Source organism: Camellia sinensis, chromosome 7, assembly GCF_055761805.1.
Source record: "Camellia sinensis isolate YWXY chromosome 7, ASM5576180v1, whole genome shotgun sequence".
Lineage (NCBI taxonomy): Eukaryota > Viridiplantae > Streptophyta > Magnoliopsida > Ericales > Theaceae > Camellia > Camellia sinensis.
Genome location: NC_138967.1, coordinates 97,648,408 through 97,672,951, shown reverse-complemented (window position 1 = coordinate 97,672,951; position 24,544 = coordinate 97,648,408). Strand labels below are relative to the sequence as shown.

General features: G+C 32.5%; 1 protein-coding gene and 1 pseudogene across 2 annotated transcripts; both read left to right on the top strand.

Annotated features, from left to right (window-relative positions):
* Positions 1 to 1,601: 1,601 nt before the first annotated feature.
* Positions 1,602 to 5,216, top strand: LOC145795973 (uncharacterized). The gene is made up of 3 exons (XM_082880924.1): positions 1,602 to 1,647; positions 3,380 to 3,750; positions 5,040 to 5,216. Exons 1-3 carry the CDS (start codon positions 1,602 to 1,604, stop codon positions 5,214 to 5,216), a joined length of 594 nt encoding a protein of 197 aa, XP_082737050.1.
* A 2,494-nt stretch (positions 5,217 to 7,710) lies between these two features.
* Positions 7,711 to 13,343, top strand: LOC114268662 (uncharacterized; annotated as a pseudogene). The gene is made up of 4 exons (XR_014336772.1): positions 7,711 to 7,731; positions 8,295 to 8,345; positions 11,299 to 11,402; positions 12,231 to 13,343. The product of XR_014336772.1 is annotated as an uncharacterized LOC114268662 (transcript).
* The last annotated feature ends 11,201 nt before the right edge of the window (positions 13,344 to 24,544 follow it).

Sequence of the window (24,544 nt, the reverse complement as noted above, 5' to 3'; positions counted from 1 at the left end):
AGAATCCACGTATAGAATAAATTTAAGAAAAGGAATTTCTAAGTAATTTCTAGATAATTAAGTTTAAATTTGTAATATTACTTAGAATAAGAAAAGGAAAAATCAAGGTTAAAATTAAATAAATAAATAAATATATATATATATTATGTTAACCGTTTAGGTTGATAACACTGAAGGTTTTTGTTATTTTTAAAATTTCAAGATAAGTTTTAACAATTTTATTGAATTTTTAGGTGGGTCACTGTAAATTATCCTAAATAAAATCATTTATTTGTTTTATTTATTTATTTATTAATTATTATTTTGTAATGTAGTTGCACTCATTTCTGTTCAACTTTCTTATTCCCTTTTCTATTGGTATAACGCCAGCACCAAGGATCCTCTAGAGTGAAATTTTCCTAAAGTTTCCTAGAGTGTTACATTGTGTGGTTGAGATTTATTGGCAAGTCACATCAGAAAAATTGATGCGACTTGCCAGTAAATCTCAACCATACAATGTAGCACTCTAGGAAACTTTAGGAAAAAATCACTCTAGAGGATCCTTGCTCTTTACCAGACCCTTGACCACGCGAAACATGTGTTAAGTAATATTTGTCATTGTTACAATTTGATAGCAGTACAAAAGAGTTTTAAAACGGTTTATTAAGTCTAGTATATTATTAAAATTTTAGAAGACTCTTTATTTTACTTTTATCCGGATTTACAAATAATATTTTTATTTAGCATTTTTTAATTAAGTGGTGTAAAGTAATATTAAGGGGTTGTTTGGGAAGTTAGACTAATATACTTTTTAACTTTTTTATGAAAAAATAAAATATGTGAATTGAGATTGAAGTGATATGTATAGAAGTAATGTGATTCAAATAAGATGATTGTAACTCAAATAGGATAATGTATTAAAATAACATGTGCTATTTTAACACGTGCCAAACAAATTCTAAGTGATACTATAGTTAAATATAATTTATCTAATATTTAAAGCCTAATTTGAAAACTTGGTTAAAAGTCAAAAATTGACTTTTAACCTATTTTAGGTCACATCACCCCTTTATTTTTTAATATATTTTTTATAAAAAATTAAAAAAAATTAACTTTTAACCAACCTCTCAAAACAATCCTAAACTGCATATCCGTTCACCTTCCCAAATTGTGCCAACTGATTTGGGACTCATGTAAGTTAATGGATTAAGTATTTTTATTAAGTATTTTTGGGGATATTATAAAAGAAAAGAAAATTTATTAGGAAATCTTCTTTCTTATTTTAATTAGTCCATGATATATTATTGTATTTTAATAAATCCTATTATTTAAATATTTGATCTATCAAATTTTAATTTTCATATTTAAGGTATTTTATGAATAATTTTATCTTTACTTTTTTAAACTCTTAGTAATTTGGTGATATAAACATTCATATTAGATAGTGTGAATGTTCACATCACAGAACATTCACACTATCAATGTGAACATTAATGCGTGCTTCACCCTGTTATTATTAAAGCTATTTTGATAACTATATCACTTATATAATTTATTAGAATATAAAAAAAATAATTTAGATTACGTGAAATATAAATAAGTGAAGAAAGATTTATAAATAAATGACCCTTATATATGGGAAAGATTATGGTACACACCTTTCAAATGGTATGTACCATATGTACCTTATAACTAATGAAGAAAATGATATAATTTCATACTTTCTGAGTCATAACTAAAAAAAAAAAAAAGAAGTTATAACTAAAAAACACATGAGGCATAATAAAAAATCTCATAAGTAATAATTAAAAAAAAGTTAATGATGACTAAAAAAAATGACATAGCTTGGGAGTGTATATGATTCAAGTGTGTGGGGAATTTTTTTTAAGGTCCCTGGCATTAAGATTTTATAGCATAAAGGACAGCTAATATTTTCATAATATCTAAGGTCCCTCAACATCGATCCAGAGAAAATTTGATCCAAAGAATTTCTCTAGACATCCTAGAGAAATTCTTCCCAAAGAAATTTTCTCTGGACTTCCCACTCTCCAGAGAAATTCTGGACTTCCCAGAGAATAATTCTGGAAATTTCTTCCTAAATAATTCCTTCATAGAGAAAATCACCTCTTTCTCAAAATTCTTCACAATCTCAAGCTCCAATACCTTATCATCACTAGCTAGAGAAAATTATTCCTTTTAGTATGTAATTTTCTTTGATTTTTCTGGACTTCCTAGAGAATTTCTCTCTAGAGAAATTCTAGGAAGGCCAAAGAAACTCTCTAGATTCCAGTCTACAGATTTTCTTTAGATTTCCAGAGAATTTCTTTGGTTTTCGCAAGAATTTCTCTAGGTTCAAACCAAAAAATTTCTCTGCTAAGAAGAAGAAAAATCAAGATTATAGTTTGGATGGGGAAAAAATAGAGGGATGAAAGAAACCCAATTAATTGAAGAGAAATATGAGATGAAAGAACAGAGAATCATCCTTATAATTAAATCCAAAAGAACTCATAAAGACAATTCTACTTTTCTGTAGTCAAGATGAGTCTATAGCTTCAAAAGCCCAATCATACCTTCTGTATTCACTTCCAAACCTCTTAGCTCATTCTATTATTTACCCATTACGAATTTATCTTCGAACACAATCTATAAACTCACCTGCAACAATCTGTGCAACTCTAACAACAATTCTTCACATACCCATCAATTATTTTCGGTCGAGATTTGCTGCGGAGCTGGAGGCGGCGACGGCCACTGCAGACTCCTTATCCTGCACCATCTCCACCATTCCTCTAGCCTTCGAAGAGTAGCAAAGCACGAAGCACAAAAAATTGTGAATGCTCGATCGAAGAAGCAATGAGCAAGAGATCAAGCTAAGCTTCGAAGACGAGGAGACTGAAGATGACGAAGAAACCCTAGTTGTGGTGGAGAAGACGTATCTGTGAGGCGAGAAAGAGAGGATCAACATAGTCTGTGTAGAGAGAGAGATAGAGAAAGAAAGTGTTGTAGAGAGAGAGAGAGGCGTGGGGAACGAGTAGCTCTTTGGTATGTCAAATGTCTCTGTGATATATGAGTGTTGGGTTGAGGGACCTTAGACAACACAAAATAATATTGTAGATCTCTTCCATTACTAAAAATGAGACAAGAACTTTAGACTAATTTTTCCAAGTGTGTACACCAAAATTTCTCTTTATTTACATAATATTTATTTTTCATTATAGAAATAAATAGTAAACAAGTACATTTTATGCCTATCTTAAAATAATAAAAAATAAATAAATAAATAAGTACATTGTATTTTATTTTACTAACAAAAATAACTCTGCTGAACTTTCAAAGACCAAGATCCCCTCTTCCTCCTGTATAACATAACAATAAACTTGATCTTCACATCAAAAAGCAGAAAAGAAAAACCAGAGAGAGAGAGAGAGAGAGAGAGAGAGAGATATAGGGGTTTTGATTAAGCTAATAGATGCAATGCTGTTATTCTTCTTCTTGGTGGTGATTTTAGCGGCTCCAGTTTTCGATGCACAAGTGTGCTTTCCTTCTAAGTTCTTCCCAAACTTCCTCGTTGACCTCAATCTCTGGTTCACAAGCGAGTACGGTGATTACTTGCTCATTGAAAAGCCTTCTTTCTTTGTTGGGCTTATGTGGCTTGAGCTTCTCTTCCAGTGGCCACTCGCCAATGTAAATCTCTATGCTATTCTTGTGGGAGGGAAGCCCTGGTTCAATTCTACTTGCCTAGTCTATGGAGTCTTTGTTTTTACTGGAATGGTATTGTCCTTTTTTCTTTTTCTTTTCATTTCTTGCTTGGTTCTCGGGAAAAATTTGTATAATTTATTGGATTGCAATTCAAGAGGTGGATTTCACTCTCTTATTTTAGTCGTATTGTTTTGGCATAGTATGAAGGATAGCATTTGACTCCAAAAAACAAAATAAAAATAAATAATTAATTCACAAATTTCACAAAATAGAATTGGTAAAGAAGATTTTATGTTTGGATTTTATAAAAAATGAAAGAGAGATTAAAATATGTTTAGTTTTTTTCACTTTATGATCTTATTTTGTTCTTTATAAATTATGACCCAAACATTGGACCAAGTACACATGACACATGATTTAAATTGACCTGGTCTGGTGATTATTAGGTCCAAATTTGTCCCTATTTTATTGGTGCAGGGCTTAAATACATCAATTTGGTGGTATCCTAGAATGAAATACAATAATTTCAAATCTTATACTATTACTAGGCTAAAAAATAAGGATATGGTCCAATAAATCTAAATTCACAATCTAATCTAAATTAAAGAGGCATTATAGATTATGTAAGTTGAATTAAATAATTTTGCTTCTAAAAGTACCAGAAGAGTAATATTTTACTTGTATGTTCTTGTTGTTGGTTTAGTTTTTATTTGATATGATAACTTGAGATTTTATTTAATGTTTTTTAATTTTTGTAATGATTTCTTTATGTCTTGATCATGAAAGTAAATTTAGTTTATAATTTTAGTGATTATATATGCAAGTGGAATATAGGCAAGACTTTTAAGCAGAAACCACTATTTCCCTAACTGTTTCAATTATGAAGATGTGAAAATGCATTTATCTCTATTAAATTCCAATGACTTGCATGTAATAATTGGCAAAGTCAGATTTATGGCTAGCCATTTCTTTGAATTTTAAGCTCAAATGTATATACTATATGACTTATATTATTTTACGGTGGCTTTGAACAAGGAACAAAGATATCACAATCTTGCATTTTAGCAGGGCCAAACTCCTACCAATGAGTGCTTTGTGGTTATGGTTTTGCATAAATTTAAAAAATGGATAAGCCACTAATGCAGCTCAGTTCTGGTTATTAAGGATTACTGATTATGATCCTGTTCTGATTCCCGATGTATTCAGTTATAATCAAATCTTGCTTAAGGTTGAATTTTTTTTTTTTTTTTACAAATTATAGGACATGGATGAATGTAATAATGATTAATAAAGTAGATTTAACAAACATTAGAGTCCGAAATTGGTGTTTGAATCTCTTCTTGATTTTATTCATGCTTCAGGTTGCTGTATTAGCGGAGCTGATATTGTCTTCCAGAATCACGAATATGTTGATGATGATGTACTTACCTTTCCTAGGTTTTGCAATCTTAGCTATTCTGCGCGGCTTGTTACCATGCTCTCGCCATACTAAAATGAACGCCAGAGTCCCTGCATTGGGTAGGAAAAAGAGGTCTTGAGATGCAACACACAACCAAGATTTGGTACAATTGCCTTGCATTTGCAGAACTGCTCATGCCAGTTTTGATGTCATGCAATGCTAGCTTGAAATTCTTAATAATTTTGTGATGAATAAGCTTTACTTGTTCTATGTTGTTATGCAAATCCCAAAATATTGGAAGTTGATTTTTTGAGGTGTGTTAGAAGTTTGTAGTATCATTTCTTCAGTAGACTGGCGTATCACAAAGTGGTCTCACTTGATACAAAATATTTCATAAATGATTTGTAAAGCTGTTTTGGATATAGAGGTTGAAGTAGAATGACTTATATATTGTTTAATATATTATATAAATATATAATAATATAGTAAAATATTAAATATATTATTTTTGGGTTGAGCAGGGCTACACATTTGAATACATTCGGCCCATTTATAAAATGGGCATAAAATATTGGTTCACCCTAGCCTTACTGGCCAAACTAGCCTTTTTAAGTCCTAAAAAAATAGGGTAGGGTTGGGTTGGGCGGGTTGGGCAAGCCAATGGGTCAATGCCCACTCCTATCTATGATAGTGTCTTTTTTTTTTTCAAACTATTTTAGAGTCAACCTAGTAAAAAATATATATATATAAGAAAATTTGTTGATAAATCCATTGATGGGCTAAGTCTAAGAATTTGTATGTTTGTTGGTGATAAGGACAGATTTATTAAATTATATTGGTGAGGACAAGGCACATGGCCAATTAAGTCATAGATTTGCCAAAAGGGTGTGCATAGTTTTAAAATCAGTTGTTTAGAATGTGAGATTCACTGTTTGTGAATTTCATGTGATCAGAACTCTTCTTTAATTCATGTTTTGTGTTCTTGAGAAAAGTTTGCAAACAAAATAGTGCAAACATCAATATATCAGGTGGCTCTATTTTTCCAAAAGGCATTTGATTTTTAAGTCAGATGCCTAAACACTGGTGGGAAATTTTTTATTGTTTATTTGTAAGAAATCTAATTAAAAAATATTTGTTAAAAGACAACAAGAATACACTACATTACTAGAAAAAGGGGTATATGACACGGAACTTTTTGTGATGGTATATGTTGCCGTCGCAAAAAGATGCTTTTTGTGACGGTTAGTATTCCGTCACTAATAGTCACTTATTGCGATGGTAATTTCTATCTCAAAAAGAAGGAAGCATATGTTCAATGGTTTTTGCGACAGTAAACCTATCACTGTCGTAAAAGGCTCATTTTTTATGACGATTCTTTCCTCCTGACGTGAATATATATATATATATATATTGTGATGGGCATCATTGTGCCGTTGCTAATAACCACAAAACACGCAAAAGTCCCAAATTTCTCAAATGCTTAGCACCCTGATACTTTCATTTTTCCCTCTCTCGCTTTCCATCTTCCATCTTCAAGCTCTCTCTCTCTCTCTCTCTCTCTCTCCCCATCTTTCATCTACGAGTTCACTCCCGCCGGCATCAGTTTATTGATCTACCTTCACCAAGCCAACATCGCCGCCCACTCTCTCTCGATCTCGCCCTCGATCTCGGTTAGTACATCTATATCACCTCTCGCAGCCCCAACAACACCAGCGTGGGAAGAGTTCTAGGTAACCCTCATCTCCTCTCTTTTTCTTTCCCCTCACACTCGCTCGCACAGACCTTTACAATCTCTCTCTCTCGTTCTCTCTCTCGCGTGTTACCCTTACATACTGTTTGTAGTAGCAGCAGTGGCAACTTCCCACCGATTCTCTTTCCGGCATCCAGGTATATCTCTCCTCTGCTGTCCTTTACTCTCCTCGCCTGTCCTCTCCTCTTTTTCTCTTCTTTTTCCTTCATCGGAATCAAACCCTCTTCATTGGATTTAACTAAATAAAAATAAATAAACCAACCCTAAACACCAGTTTTAATCCAACGCATTATGCAACAATTTCACAATTAAATCTCGTGTTGAATCTGTGAAAAGCGATACTCCATTTTTGTCTATGCAAGTATGAGTGTGGGGATTAGAACCCTAGAAAGCGGTGCAGAGATTAGAGCTTGAGAGAGAGATGAGAGAGGGTGTGAAGGGTTGATTGGTTGATTCAAAGTGCTGTGAATGTGTTTGATGAATGTGTGTGCTCTTCACCTGTCTGTTTCAATTTGTTTTGATGAATGTGTGTGCTTTTCATTTATATATACAAGCAAAACTGCAATATTTTCAATGCAAAAGATGGAAGATGTTTTGAGGGGTGAGAGAATTTAAGTGGGTTTTGGAAGAATGAGAAGTTGAGAGTAAAAACTGTGGAGATGATGATGAGGTTTGAGAGATATGTGAAGGTGGGATATGGGTTGGAGGTTGGAGAAGAGAGAGAGAGAGAGTAGTTTGGGTGTGTGTGTTGGGTTATATGGTCTGAGGGCTTTGAACATAGTAGTGTGTTTTAGGGGTTTGGGATTGTGAAGGTCTAGTTGGGAGTTGAATGAGAAAGTGTTGATTGATGAAGAAGAAGCCATTTGAGTAGCCGACAGGTCAAATGGTAGCAGCTGAGTACAGGGTACGTGTCTAATTAAGAAACTCATATCAACATCTATTTTTTACTTTTGCCTATTGTCTAAGCCAAGTCATCATCTGTCAAAGGAACTCATATCATCATCTATTTTTTACTTTTGGCTATTGTCTAAGCCGTTCATGTTTTACTATGTTAAAATTTAAAAGTATTGGTGACTTGTTTGGAAGTCCTTTGCACTGATTTATTTTTATTTTATCCGTCCTCACTCTTTCACAAATTTGTGAAGGGACACCCCTCCCTTGGGCTAAGTAGGGAAAATGGCACCCCTCCGAACCTTAATTCATTTGTCAGTATATGCCTAGGTTCCAGCCTTTTATTTATTTATTTATTTTTCTCTTAATTTAAAAAAAAAAAGAAAAAAAATGAAATACCCATTTATCTTGGCAACTACATGGAGGATTATGGGTTTTCCACCATTAAGCATTAATTTGTTGTTTAGCCCTTGGCTGCTAAGAAATACTGATTACCCATGATCGCATTTGACCAGTTCTTTATTAGAGCTTATCTAAAATGTGTTGTGGTCAATATTACTTTTTTGCTGAGTTTAGGGTGACATTCAAACCCTGAGTGCTGCTGATCTTGACAGCTATCATGCTCATGTATGGCTTCTTTCTCCTCCTTGTCAGCCTTACACTCGGCAAGGTAAAATTATTCTCTTCTCTGCTTATTAATTTCATTTTGATTGGAAAAGTGTTCTCAAACTGTTGTTAGTTAGGTCTTCAAAAGGGCTCGGCTAATGCTCGGGCATCTTTTTTTCTCAAAATTCTTGAACTTATACCAAAAACTTCACAACCTCCTCTCATGATATTTGTGGAAAATGTTGTAGGGTTTGAGGTTTGTATAGAAAACTTTTATCTCAATAAATAAATTCAGTTCCCTTTACATATATACTATTAACACTTCTTTTTTGTTTCTTGCTCTCTTGTTTTATCTTCTTTCTCTCTCTCTCTCTCTCTCTCTGATTAATAACCAAACTTTATTGAGACAACATCATTCTTTTTCTCTCCCTTTTTTCATGTGTATATGTTGCAAACATCTGATACGCATAGAATAATGATTGTGATATTGGCAAAAGATGATTTTGTTACGCAGGAGTTCATTCTTAGCCCATTGCAATTTGGTGTGCCCTATTCTAGGCCACGTTACTTTTGTCTGGTAGCTTCTCTTTCTCTCTCTCTCTCTCTATATATATATATATATATGTCTGTGTATGTCTATTTATATGTAGGTAGGTGTGGGTTTGTTTGTTTGTGATCCTTTGAATGGTTTGTAGATGGAGTCTGTTAATTTATTTGGTGTTAAATTTATAGTCCCTAGTTATATGATTGTCCTTTTTAAGTGATTAGTGGCTATTCCCTTGTAAGATGTAGAAAAGGCATAGAAGAGTTGCTTCCAAGCCCCAGCCCTTGATTTTTTTTTTTTTTTGGGGGGGGGCGGGGGGGGGGGGGGGCATTCCAGAAATTGCATAGTTGTTTTTGAGTCAATTATTCTTTAAGCAAGTTTACTGCTGGTTGTCAGTTTATACGTGTGAAATATGTTTAAAGAGTTGAGAGTATTTTGGTATATTTTCAAACTTGCTAGACAGGGGTTGTTTTTGGTTGCCCATGGCCAGTAGTTGGGTAATGTTATTCCTTTCTATTTATAGATTTTAGTTGGTCTAGAAGGGCTTTAAAATTGAAGTAAGTTTCTCATTTTGGAGTTACAGTTTGGTTAAAAAAAATAGTGGTAAAGCCTTCTATGATTAGGCAATATTTCAATTTTAACAAAGAACAAGGTAAAGATCATTTTCACTAGCTTTAAAGCTTTCCATGATTGTGTGATGCAATTCTAACAATAAGTTTGATAGAAAGATGGGGAAATGCGATGGGTATCCTAGGACTTTTGAGTTAAGATTTTGGTATTCAAGTCTCACGACCCCCACGAGTGCAGCGCATGGGGGTCAAACTAGTCAAGATCTGCCATTTTGTTCTCAAAATGGGAATATTACTGTTCCATTAATAAATAGCTGACATCAAAGAATGGCTAAAAGGAACGTTGTTTACCTAGCCATTTGGCCCACTGTTTGTATCCACCGTTTTGTTCTTAGAATGGGAATTTTTTAACCTAATGAGACGGGCAATATTTGAATTCAGAGGGATGACTGAATAGGTCTACATTGATTATACTTTCAGATCGGGACATATGTCACCCATATAATACTAGTTGATGCTGCATTCATAAGGGTATGAGTAGTGTATGGCATCGGAATTCAAAATTGTCGCAAAGTACTAGATTGAGCAATTTCAACAAAGAATATGGCCTTTTGCTTTATGAATAACAGCCAGATTGTGCGACTTTTTAACTAGTATGAGCTGACCAAAATATGAGTATTGAATCAAGGGGTGCTATGATATTTATTTATAAGAAAAAAAAGGATTTTTTTTCTTAGAACCACAAAATCTTTAATGAATTGAAGTGTGGGTCCTTGTAGTCGTAAGGTAAATTACACAGTTTACCATGATAGCGTTTGTAGCTGAGTCAAACTGTCAATGCTCAATCTGCTTCTATGTTATTTCACTTATATAAATACCATATGTGGTGGGTTGTTAACCTACATCTTAGTTTTCTTTAAATGAATCGTGGTTGCTCTAAAACTTTTTTCCTTCCCATCGATGCTTATATACTATCATTATTCAATTTACATTGCCTGTCTTTCTGATTCATGTGTCTCTTAGTATATTCTATAGTAGTTGCTCTACATGTATTGATGTGTCTACTATTAATTTCTTATCCTAGTTGTTTTCATGACAATATCTTGCTACTGTATTGATTGTTTAGAGGGGTTTTGTTTCCCACTGATGTACTCAATTGAAGATTGTGCTACATATAACAAGAACAGATCAAATGCCATCATTAAAAATGAAGACCAAGTCAACCGTGGGGTGTTTAAGAGAAAAAAAATGGTCTCCATGTATGCCAGAAGTCAAACATGATATCGAAGAATTTTAGTGGTTTTAGAGAGAAGTGCTAGCATGATAGGAGTTGATTGAATGCTAAGAACTGCTTCCAATGGTAACAATGCGCCAATTGTAAAATATGTGTGTGTGTGTGTGTGTGTGTGTGTGTGTGTGTGTGCGTGTTTTGTTTTTCTTTTTTTTAAAAAAATTTAGCTTTTGAAATTGAGATTTTAAACATACTTCTTACTGAGGCTTTCAATGTCCTAATGTCTTTCCATACTGTCACCAATCTCTTTTCTTTCTTTAGTAAGATTCGCATATTGAGAGCCATTCTCTTATTTTCTTAGTTTTCTCATGGATTTCGTTGGAGTCATTATTTCCTTCTATCAACTGAAGTTGGAGAGTTTTGCAGAATATGAACTTTGGTGTCCAGATGGGCCTATGTAGATTGCCAATTGGTTTACCGATAAATTAGAACAGATAATTAGATTGAAAAATACTTAGTGGTTTATTTCTTGTTTTTGCTACTCGAACTGTTCCCCATATTTCAAAAGTCTAAAAAGGTATTCCTAGAATGTTATCATAGTTATGTGTGACAAATGATGGTTGATTGCAGGATTCTACACCACTGACCTATGCATCAAACTTGGAGACAATTTTTTTCACCAACTTTGGAGTCAAATGAAGTTCACGGTGAACCAAAGATCAACAATGATGCAGGTTCAGTTTAGAATTTTTCTGTTTATGCTATCTTGGGAATTGTTTTTTTATCTTAAATTAGAGATTTGTCGCTAGAGCATGTGTACTTTTTGACATGAAGATGAAGTTTTTTGAGAAATTTTGTTCGAGTGTTGCTTCATTCCTCCTAAAAAAGGTGGAAATGAAAATGCTGGAAGTTACTGCTTCATGTTTCCAAAAAATGGTGTGTATGTATCTGAAGTAAATTATCTGTTTCTTTCTTTTGGTTTTGAATACAATATTGATCAGCTAAAGCTCCCCATAATTCAAAATTTCATTCACTAAAAGGCACTTCAAAGAGATTGGGTTCACATATTTAAAAAAATTACAACATCCTCGACCAGTGCGAAAATTGTAAGATGAGCAGAACAAAGAAGCTACACATTTTGTTTTGGAAGATCACCAAAAAGCAATTACTAGACTCCCAATGCTTGCATTGCATTCAAACTCATTTCGTTTGTTGCTTGCACACCAATTTAATTCTTTATCACTTGTATTCCCAACTTATTTAATGTGTCACTTGAATGAATAATGATGAAATTTTGCTTGATCCATGAAGAGTTCTTTGTTGGAAATGGGAGTATAAATCTTTGCACATGTTTGTAAAGAATATCAAACAACATAGATTTTTCTTACTGGATTATGTTTTTATAAAATATTTCAAGCACATGTCTTGGGTTTGGAAACATAAACCATCTTCTGCATATGACAGCGCAAAGCGGAAGATTCATGTTTAGTTTTGAATTGGTCATGCCAAAAATGGATTGACATTGTCTAAATAAGCCTTACCTTCCTCTTATCTCTATGCAGGGAGTAATGAAGATCTTGATCCATCGATTTTGGGAGCTGATGACAGTGATGATAACAGCAGAAGCTCTAGTGAATATCAAACTTGCATTGTCTCAAATTTCTACATTTCTGACATGATTGTTGCAGGCTTACCCATTGAAGGCAACTCAATTTATGATGACATCACAGAAGCTAGTTGCTTGCTTGATTACAAATTTGATGAGCCAAGTACGGTTTTTGATGTGGCTAAGGAATGCATGATACTGCCTTTTCTTGAGGATACCATGGAGGCAGGTGGCGATCATGATGGCAGAACATGTGAGGACACCATTATAGATTCAGATGATTTAAGCTTGTATCTTGCAATCCATCAGTTGAGATCCTGCAATGAGGAACCTGATGTGAATCCCTACTCAGATTCAGATCAATTAGAGTGTTTTGATCCACACATGTTTATCAGAAATCTACCTGACCTACCAGATGTGGTGCCAAATTTTCACCCCACTACATTGCTAAATGAAACACAAAAAATGCAGTCCACTACCCTAGTACTGGATTTGGATGGTAAGAAAATTGAACTCCTTTGATCTGTTTACTATTAATCTTGACATTATTTCATTTTTTCTTATCTAGTTTATTTCTCGGTTATGTCAGTATAATATTTATGATCCACACCTATACTAAACTTTCAACTTCGGGTGTACTTGTATTTCTACGAATCATTTTAAAGAATTTTTACATAAGTTGATGCTTCCAAAGGTTGGTCACACTAGCTTTCATTTGTGCTAAAACACTTGTCCACTCTACGTTGGAACATTGTGAAGATGCGGATTTTAGTTTTCCAGTCTTTTTCAACATGAAAGAGCACAGAGTCTATGTAAAACAGAGGCCTTACCTTCAGATGTTCCTAGAGAGGGTTGCTGAGATGTTTGAAATTGTGGTGTTCACAGCCAGTCAAAGCATCTACGCAGAATGGCTTCTGGATATAATGGATCCAGATAGAAAACTTCTCTCTTGTCGAGCTTATTGTGAATCATGCATTTTTTCAGATGGAAGTTACACCAAGGACTTAACAGTTTTAGGTGTTTGATCTTGCAAAATTGCTATAATTGACAATTCTCTTTGGGCAGATTTCTTGCCCATTGACTTTCACGTATCCTTTGTAAAGAATATTTAGTTGACAATTGTTAAGGGGTACATATATACATATGATTTTGTAGATGTAGATGTGAATGTAAATGTGAATGTGGATGTGTTTGGATGTGGATGTATTTTATTTTAGAAAATATTAATAATTTGTACAGGGAATGAATTAATAAAATATATATTGATTTTATGAAAATAATTTTATTGCGACAATAATAAATTGTCGCTAATATAATTATCATTTCCTTATATTTTTATTAGCGAGGAGTTAATTTGTCGCATATATATCGTTGTTCAAATCTTTAGCAACAGTTTAAACTGTCGCAAATATGGTATTAATTTAATTTTACTTTTTTGTAACATTTTAGACCGTCGCTAATAATATTTTTTGCGATGGTTTAAATTGTCGCAAATACGATATTAATTTAATTTTACTTTTTTTGCGACGTTTTAGACTGTTGCTAATAATACTTTTCGCGACATCAAATACTGTCGCTAAAAATGTTTTGGCGACGGTAACCAACATCGTCACTAAAAGTGAAGTTTTTTTTCCTTTTTTTGTGTCAGGTTAAACCGTCGCAAAAATCATTGATTAACTGTCGTTACAAGAAAGAGACGGCTTGTAACTGTCGCAAATACTTTTTGTCACGCCTCCTTTCACCACCCCCATTTCCCGTCGCTATTCCGTCGCAAAAAGTCTTTTGCGACGATATATAAACCTTTTGCGATGTTTAAGACCGTCGCAAAAGCTCCGGTTTTTAGTAGTGCTAGTTGCATAAGCACCTTGCCATTTAGGCATTGTTTGTTTGGGACAACTTTGGGATTGGATATTAATTTAATAAATTACATAATTTAATCAAACATAATTAGAGTCTGGACTTCTAATCCACATGGACATGTGTTATCTTCCATATAGGAAGGGTGAGATAGGAGACTGAGGAGAAGTTTGGATTAATTTACTAAAATACAAAATTGGTAGAATTTTGTTAATCCTTGTAATCTTGGGTAAATCCAAGCATAGGATGAAATACACAATTTAAAGGAATTGATAATCTCCAAATTAGCTGCCCTCAAAATGTTGGGCAAGTTTGGCAGTATACTAAAATAGTCAAAAAGTAACTACTAAAAATTAATTTTACTTTGTACTTTTTTAAATATATATTTTTTTAAAAAGTCAAAAGGTCAACTAAAATAGTTAATTTTCTAAAACAACATCTATTTCAATCAGTCTAAACAAACATGGAGAAATTATTCAATACTTTTAGTGCAAATATAGGTGGTGCTCCAAACTATGGGATCTACTACTTTTATGTTAGAGTTTAGGAGATAACAGATTAGATATCAACTTTTAAATGGAATAGAGTATAGCTCTAGAAGTAAACCAAAGCAAACCAAGCCTTAAGTCTTATCAAATGGGGTCAGCTACATAAATCATTATTCTCCACGCGGCTCTATCAAAGGTCATTTCGTTAGTCAAATTAAGTATCTCCATATCTTTATTTACAATGCTAGCCAACGTTAATCTAGGCTTACCTGGTACCCTAACACTTCTATCTACCGTCATTGCATCGCATCTCTTCACTACTGCCTCTGTTGGTCTCCGTTGAATATGACCAAATATCTTAATCGATTCTCTCTTAACTTATCTTCTATCGGTGCTATTCCTACCCATTCCCAAATACACTCATTCCTAATTCTGTCTTGTTTAGTCTTGCCACACATCCATCTTAGCATCCTCATCTTAGTAACACTCATTTTATCTACATGTTATTTTTTGGTCGCCCAACACTTCATCTCATACAACATCGCTGGTCTAATAGTCGTTCTATGGAACTTACCTTTTAGTCTAGTGGGTATTCGTTTATCGCACAATACCCCAGACATACTTCTCCACTTAAGCCATCCCGTCTTAATCATATGGGCCACATCCACATCAATCTCCTCCGTCGTTGTGATAAATGACCCTAAAAAACGAAAATGTTTACTTTTAGGCAGTTCTTAATTCTCAATCTTCACTTCTCCTCTGCTTCCATTGTTACTGTTACTAAATTTACATTCCATGTACTTTATCTTAGTTTTACTTATCCGGAATTTTTTAGATTCAAGTGTTTTTTTCCAAATCTCCAACTTTGTGTTAACTCCTTCTCTAGTCTCATCCACTAACACGATATCATCTGCAAAAAGCATGTACCTTGGCACGTCATCCTGAATATTTCTCGTCAACTCATCCATAACTAGAGCAAAAAGATGAGGACTTAAGGTAGATCTTTGGTGTAACCCTACAGTGATAGAAAATTCATTTGTCTTTCCAGCAGGCGAGCTAATAGTGGTCACTACCTCTTCATACATGTCCCTAATCACATCAATGTAACCTTTTGTCACCCCTTTCTTCTCTAACACCCACCATATTATATCTCAAGGCACTTTGTCATATGCTTTCTCAAGGTCGATAAACACCATATGAATGTCTCTTTTCTTTTCTCTATACTTTTCTATTACTCTCCTTAAAAGATAGGTCGCTTCCATTGTTGACCTGCCAGGCATAAACCCAAATTGATTCTTTGACACCTCTGTTATATCTCGCAATTGGCGTTCCATCATCCTTTCCCATACTTTCATTATATGACACATTAGCTTAATTCCTCTATAGTTGTTGAAATTCTGGACATCTCATTTATTTTTATAGAATGGCACTAAAATACTCTTCCTTCACTCATCTGGCATGTTCCTAGTCAACAAAACTTTGCTAAACAATCTAGCCAACCAAGCAACCCCCTTTTTACCCAAACACTTCCAAGCTTCAATAGGGATATCATCGGGTCCTAAAGCCTTATTTGATTTCATTTTCTTAAGTGCAATCTCCACCTCAAAGTTCTTAATCCTGTGATAGAACCTATAGTCTTGGTTTATCGTATTACTGGCTATTTCTTCCCTTATTGATGTGCCTCCATGTTTTTTATTTAATAGTTTCTCAAAATAGTTCTTCCATCTCTCCTTCATCTCTTCATCCTTCACCAATACCTTAGAATTCTCACTCTTGATGCCCTTAACTTAATTAAAATCTCTTGTTTTCCTCTCTTGTATCTTAACAAGTTTGTATATTTTCTCTTCCTCCTTACTATCTAGTCTAGTGTATAGGTCATCATAAGCTTTCAACTTAACCTCTCTCACTATTTTCTTGACCTCCTTATTAGCCAATCTATAGCTCTTAAGGTTTTCCTCAGTTATATCCTTCTGCCATATTTTAAAGAACTCTTTTTTTGCCATAACTACCACTTGAACCTCTTTCCTTCACCACCAAATTTTCCTAGAGTTGGGTCCCGTTCCTTTCAACTCTTCAAGCACTTCTCTTGAGATTCTCCTCACACAATTGGCCATCGAGTTCCATATAGTGTTAGCATTATCTTCCAAGTCCCAAGTACCTTCCTTATCCATTCTATTCTTAAATATTTCTAGTTTACCCCCTTTTAGGTCTCACCATTTCATCCTACGATGCCCACCATCCTTCCTAGCTTGGTATTTCCCTTTAAAACATAAATCTAGTACCAAATTCATATGTTGAGAGGCCAGGCTCTCTCTAGAATCACCTTACAATCACTGTATTTTAGGCAGTCCACTTTTCTCACTAAAAAGTAATCTATTTGTCTCTTAACTGACCTACTCTTAAAGGTTATCAAATGCTCCTCCCTCTTCTTATACATAGTATTGGCCACCACTAGGTCAGAAGCCAATGCAAAATCTAAAATACTCTCTCCAGCCTCATTTCTATCACTAAAACCGTATCCACCATGCACCCTTTCATAGCCTAGTTTATCTATGCCTACATGGCCATTGAAATCTCCACGTATAACTAGGTTTTCTCCTACGGGTATCTCCTATAAGATCTCATCTATTCGCTCCCAAAAATCCCTCTTAGTCTGATCATCTAATCCTACTTCAGGGGCATATGCACTAATAACGTTCACTCTATTTCCTCAAATAACTAGTTTAACTAACATAATTCTATCCCCTTTCTTAATGACCACCACTACGTTTTCCATAAGACCCTTAGCAACTATGATTCCTACCCCATTCCTACGTCTATCCTTACCACTATAATATAGTTTAAAACCAATATCCTCAATTTCCCTAGCTTTCTCATCCGTCCACTTAGTTTCTTGTACACATGCTGTACTAACTCTCCTCATAATCATAACATCTACCAATTCCATTGTCTTACTAGTTAAAGTTCCTATATTCCAAGTGGCTACCCTAAACCTATAGTCTTGGACTAGCTTCTTTACCCGAGCTCGTCCAGAAAAACATAGGAACCTTTGCCCATTTTTTACCGCACCCAGGCGTCAATGTGACGCCCCTTACTCACTTTTCGAAACATCCGGAGGCAAGCGCAACGTGTCACTTGAGAAGAACAACCTAACATTTAATCGATTCAAAGTAGAATTCATTGTCATAAGGGATCCGAGCAGCTTTTTTTACGTGTTGGTTGTCGGCTACCTAACACACAACTCTCCTTCTTTATCCGGGCTTGGGACTGGTAGAGTTGTTAACAACCCCGGCAGAGTTAGTATAGCTCCAGAAGTATTGAATAGTTTTTTAATAAACATGGTTTACAAGTTAGACTGCTCTTATCTATACAACTACAATTTTCTACTAAATCTATAGACTACTGGACAAAGAGGCTACATATAATATACTCATAAGGGCACAGTTATGGATTGATAATTTAGGAGAGGAAGTGAAAGATTTGGAAGAGTAGAGTTACTTAACATTATGTGTCAAGCTAGTTGGATATGTTCTTCAAGAATGTTGTTAGTTTTGCTTTGCTTTCTTGTTTAATGTAATCTATTTGTACTTCTTGAACTTTGATTTACATCAATAAATTTATTTTTGCCAATAAATTTTTTTTTATGTTTAATTTACTTTTTAGGGATAGAATAGAAGTGTATGGAAAGTTATGAGGTGGAGAGAATACAAATATTTTAAACACTTCTCTTCCCCTTCAAAATTAGAATTAGTGAAACAGAAAAGAAAGTGAAATATTTCCTAATAATATTTTGTAAGACCTAATTAAATATTAACTAAGCAAACAAGTAGAAGGATACCTCTCAATCTAAATGGAGTATAAAGGAAATAGTGGAACTTGAACTAAAACAAGAACAACAATTAGTGATCCAAAGGATAATTGTTTGGGCAAGACCTGTCTTCGGTCTATATATGGGCTGGACCAGAGCTAATTGGACAAGTGGGCTCACCATGGGCTTACTCTAAAATTTGATGTGTTTCATAAAAATAAAAATAAATGAATTAATTAGATAATCGTAATCATGTGATTTTGTGGGGTTACTCCAAAAATTTGATGTGTTTCATAAAAAAAATTAAATTAATTAAATAATCATAATTAAATGATTTTATTATATTTATATTTAAAAAAAATTATGCAACAATGATTTAATTGTACTCATATAGATTCATTATATTTATTTTCAAAAAATACGTAATTATGATTTTGAAAAAATATCATTAATTTTTTTTATGATATGTTTGATGGAAATTATGTGGCTATGATTATCTAAATGATAATATTTTATTTATTTATTTATTTTATTGTAATTTTTTATTTATTTTTTATGGATAACCAACCTATAGGAGCCTATAGGGTCTTTGTTTATAGAGTTAGATTGGGTGAGATTGTTGTATGGAAATTGTTAGTGAAGAGATTATTAGAGTAGTGGGATTGAGTGAAGGGATTAAAAAAAAATTGCGTTTACTTGATGATGACCGGACTAATAAGAATTCGTGTTTGTTTTGTCATTCGATAAGTAAAGTAGTTAAGGGATTGGATTTTCTCAAGTCAGTCATCCAACTTGAAAAAGAATTTTGGTTTGGTCAGTCCATTTTGGGGTTAATCTCAGTGATTCAAATCATTCACTTTTTAGAACTCGTCGAGTAGAATATTCATGCAAAAAATTAAGATGATCGAATATTGATAGCTATATGTTTAAATCACATTTATCTTTAATCACCTCAATAGCTATATGTTTTAATCACAATTATAATTTCAAGAGTGACCATCAATTTTTTTGTAATACAAACATATCAATATTTATATTCGATCATCTTAATTTTTTTATATGAATATTTTACTCGATAAGAACTAAAAAGTAAATGACTTAGATCACCGAAATCGGCCTCAAAATAAGCCTACCATGCCAAAACACAATCTCAAGTAAAGATAGTAAACTTGAAAGAATCCAAACCTAATAGTCAATTATCTCATAATCCTAATGGATTTATTTTTCAATATGCCACTACTAGTCCACTTATTTGATACCTTTCATAGTCTTAATAGACTATGAATCCGATGGTTCATTTTACAAACAAACATGATAATTGTGATTCTCACCTCATTATTAGTTCAATCCAAACTTCCATCTCTTAAGACAAACAAGGTCATAAAAATAAAAGAATTGATTCATCGAAATAGAGTTTGTGATGGGCTCATGAGATCGGACTACAAGTGTTCAATCCAAATAGTAGACTTGTGATAAGCTAAACCCTATTTGTTTATATATAGCTGTCCAAATGCTTGTTATTAGACTTGACATGCCTACAAAAATATACATTAAAATGTGTTAAAAAAATATATAAAAATATGTAAAATAGGTAGGACTAATAAAATAGAGAAAAGTTTCAAAAATTCACAAGGTTAAGTTTGAATTTTATTAATAAAAAGGTTTTTTCACCCAAATCGTAATAAAAAATTACAAATTCGAATCGGAAATAACTCAATTCTAAAAATAATAGGGTAAATTACAAACATGTAAATTGTAGACACACTCAATTTGGATTTTGAATTTCTTTAAATAAAATAAAAATAAAAATTTGAATTATTATTTCTCCCTCTAATTTAATCATTATCTTTACTATAAAAGTGAGTTTTCTTCAAAAAAATTTACAAAACTAAAATTATTCTCGTGCATGTTTATGTTGCAACATAATTTTTAAATTGATTTTATGTATTTGTACAAATATAAATATGAGATAATTATTGAAAAATTTAAGGCAAGAAGGGTAAAAGCCATTAGGTTTAATGGATTTTTTTTGTTGGTGAGAGGTCTACACTTTGTGAAATAGTTTTGTGAGAAATCTTTTTATTGGTTTTGAAGAATATTTTTTTTCAATTTTATCTCTTAATTTATCTGTTGAATTTTTGTTGACTATCTATCTCTACAAATTTTTTGACTATCTATTCAAATTTCTTAACCATTTGTTCAGTTTCTCCCTTTATCTATTCAAAATTTTGCTATCTATTGAAATTTACCACCTGATCTGTTGAATTTTTACACCTATCTTTTTTTTTTCTCTCTCTATCTGTTGAATTTATTTTGTTAAACTTTTTCTATATATTAAAATTTACCCACCTGATCTGTTGAAAATATTCTATTTGTTAAAAGAGAATGATCTATTCAATTAACTTTTTCAAAAAATATATCTATAGAAATTATTTGTTAACACAATGTATTTGTTGTAAATCTATCTGTTCAAATTCTCTCTCTCTCTCTCCACTCTCTGTGCAAACACAATTCAAATTCAACAACAAGAAGAATTATAAAAATAATAACAATATGAACGGATGTATGTGTTTGGTTTGAGTTTTCTGGATTAAATTTTTTAAAAACTGAGTTTTTTATTTTTCGTATTTTTTTTGATTTTATTGAATTTTTAAAAAATTTTAAGCATTTTTTTTATTTCTTTTATATGCACCTTACTCAAATATATCTAAAAAATAAAAAATTTGTAAAAAATATTTTAAAAAAATTAACAAATACATAAAAATACGAAAAATATACTAAATTTTCATATTTTTTAAAAATATTTTTTATTTTATTGAATTTTTAAAAGATTTTTTTTACAAAAATTATACTTTTTATGTGTATTTATGTTGAGTATGTCTAAAAATTAAAAAAAAAATTACTTAAAATATTAAAAAAATTAAGTAAAAACAAAAAAAACAAAAAACAAATTTTTTTTTTTTTTTTTTTCTGAAAACTATTTTAAAAAAACGAAACCAAACGATCAATCACCGACAACAACACATATCAACAACCACCACCCTAAATCATCTCTAACAAGCTTACTATTCATCTCCATCAATCTGCATATCAAGTTTATCTGTTCAATTTTTGAATCAACAACAAAAAATCACAGATCTGTTTGAACCTATGTGTTCAAATTATGCTCCCAGATATAAAAGTCGTGGTGATCTACGATCCATCTTCCTTAGAGACGATCATCAACACACAATCATCTGTTTGTGAGTGTATGAGTGTCTGTGGATTATGAAGATGGAATTATCGCAAGAAAAAAAATTTGGTAAGTCTGGTATCGCGGCGTGATCTTCACTTAAGATCTGAATCCTAACAGATCTGAGGAAAGGGGGTGAGGAGATGGAAGAGGTTGGCGGAGCGGACGATCCACTGAAAGTGAAGATCACCGCCGTGGCAAGGCTCGCGGCGTAAAAGGGCTTTCGATTTGGTGAATAGTATGGGGAAGTAGGGGGTTTCGCCGAGACTAAGGTCCTACAATTTGGCTTCAAAGTAGAGTCCGGCGATCCCTGCCGTCTTGTAGCGTAGGAAGAGCGTGATGTGGCTGATATCTGGAAACCTTAAAGAGAAGGTTAGAGGCAGCGAAGGCGAGGAGGCGGGAGGCGACGACAATGCAAGATGGCGACGACGGATCTGAAGGGGGGAGGGGGAGGGGGAGGGGGAGGGGGAGGGAGGAGAAGGGTTTGGTTTATTTGGTCCGTGCGTGTATACCATATATATGGAGTTGGGGTAGGCGCTGTCACAGCACCATGCTGTGACAGTCAAACGGTACCGTTTTATTTATTTAAAAAAAATAAAATAAAACACAAGCATGCTGCCGTCTTGCTGTAGTGTAGAACAACACTTTTATAAGTTGGCTTTCAACACTTTTATAGGTTGGCTTTAGGAAAATAAGGGGCAGCTATAAACAAACAAAAAATAAAAAATTGAAACACAAGTCTCTGAGCATGTTTCTGAAAGTAAATTGAATTTTGGATGATTTGGTATGTGAAGAAGTTGGGTTTAGAATAATATTTAACATTGAATTGCTTGGTTGGTTCACAGTTTAAATTTAACTTAATTTTTAATTTAATTCAGTTGTTACAATTATATATATATGATGATAACTATATGTATTTTTTATATTATATAGTTGTTACAGGTTGTATAATTGAAGTATCATTTGTTTTAAGTGCTTATATTTCAACATTACTTTTCTTTTAAAATATAGAGTAAATTACATCGGTAGTTTCTAAATTTTGTCTCTTGTGTCATATTGGTTCTTACACTTTTAATTAGTTCAATTTTGACTTTTAATTTTTTTGATTTTTGTGTCAATTTGGTCCAATTAACAATGACGTTAGGATTTTTTATAAAGAATAATTACTCAGTTGGTTGATACTAACTCAGTAAATTGATAAAGTTTATAAATTTGTTATTACGTAATACATGTCGCTCATATTTGTATTTTTTTTTTATAAAAAAGAACTATTGGTGCAATTTATCTTAAATCTATTTTTACAAAAAAATAGTTTTGAGACAAATAAAAATATTATAAAATTCAATTTTTATACTATTTTTTACATATTTTTTTCAACTAATCATACCTATTGTTTTAAATTTTTTTTATAGCTTCTAATTTTTCTAAAGTCAACCCAAACATAAAAGTGTTGTTCCACACATACACTACAGCAAAACGGGGACTTAAGGTGTATGTTCATTTTTTTTTTATAACAAATAAAACGGCACCGTTTGGCTGTCACAGCATGGTAACAGCACCTACCCCATTCCCCATATATATATATATATACTTGGTTTTTTTTTTTTTTGGGGGGGGTCATTTTGCTTAATCACGTCCCAAATTAATAATTAAATTAAAATTGTCACATATATTTATTAAAATATATTTTATGAAACGATAAAACTAAGATTAGTCTTCTATACCATATACTTAGAAATATATATATATATATATATAAAAGTTCATTTATCAGTAGTTATAGGCAAACACAAATAATTTAACAAAAAAATGTTGCATATGTTTATTTAAATAAAAGTGTTGAAAATAATTTTATATTTATATATATAGACATATAAATAAATAAATTAAAATTTATTAAACATTATTTACAAAATATATATATATATATATATATAATTTAACTCGTACATATAACCACTAATTTTTCAGTTTGACTCTTAAGGTTTGTTTTTCTTCTCATTTGGTCCTTCATGTTTTAAGTTTTTTCAGTTCATTTCCAAAATTAATTTATATTAAAATTAGACAGAAAATGATACATTAATAGTCATGTGACATAAAAATATTTTATTATATATAATTCACATATTTGACATAAACTTAAACTTTAATATAATAATATACTTTTTATCTTATGTAGCAGTTATTATGACATTTGTTTTGCTAATTTTGAATAGAAATTAGTTTTAGAAATAAATTGAGAAAAATTTAAAACATAGAGAGTCAAAGTGAGAAAACATAAACTTTAGAGACCAAATTATGAAAGTGACGAAACATAAAAAGGACAAAATGTAATTTGCCAATTATAAAAATACAAGAGCGTGAACAACCAAGCCCTAGTCGTTCCTCACTGTCTACCTCCCATTATCTCGCACCTGCCCACGACTTTTCTCTCTCTCTCTCTCTCTCTCTGGGTATCATTCTATTTCATGCCCATTGTATTGAGCCCTCGTTTGGCATGAGACTTTTTTGAAATTGGGAGCTAATTTAGTCAAAAAAAAGGCTAAAAAGTCAATAAGACAAAATATTACATCCAAACCACAATTATTTTATTTTTTCTCTCACAAAAGTTCAAAAAACCAAAAAGCCAAACCCAAATGAACTTTTTAGCTCTAGGCTAAAAAGGCCAAAATGTCAACTCACTTCCCAAAAGAACCTTAAGCCTGAATATATGTGTCTGCAATTAAATAATTTTTTTTGTATTCCTCTAATGTTGGAACTCCGTTATTTGCAAAACTCTAAGCTTGACTATACATGTCCATCGTCCTCAAGAAGATGCCATTTATTTAAACCAAAGTTGTTAATCATGTACCAGACAAAATATCATTTTTTCAATTGGTACGGTA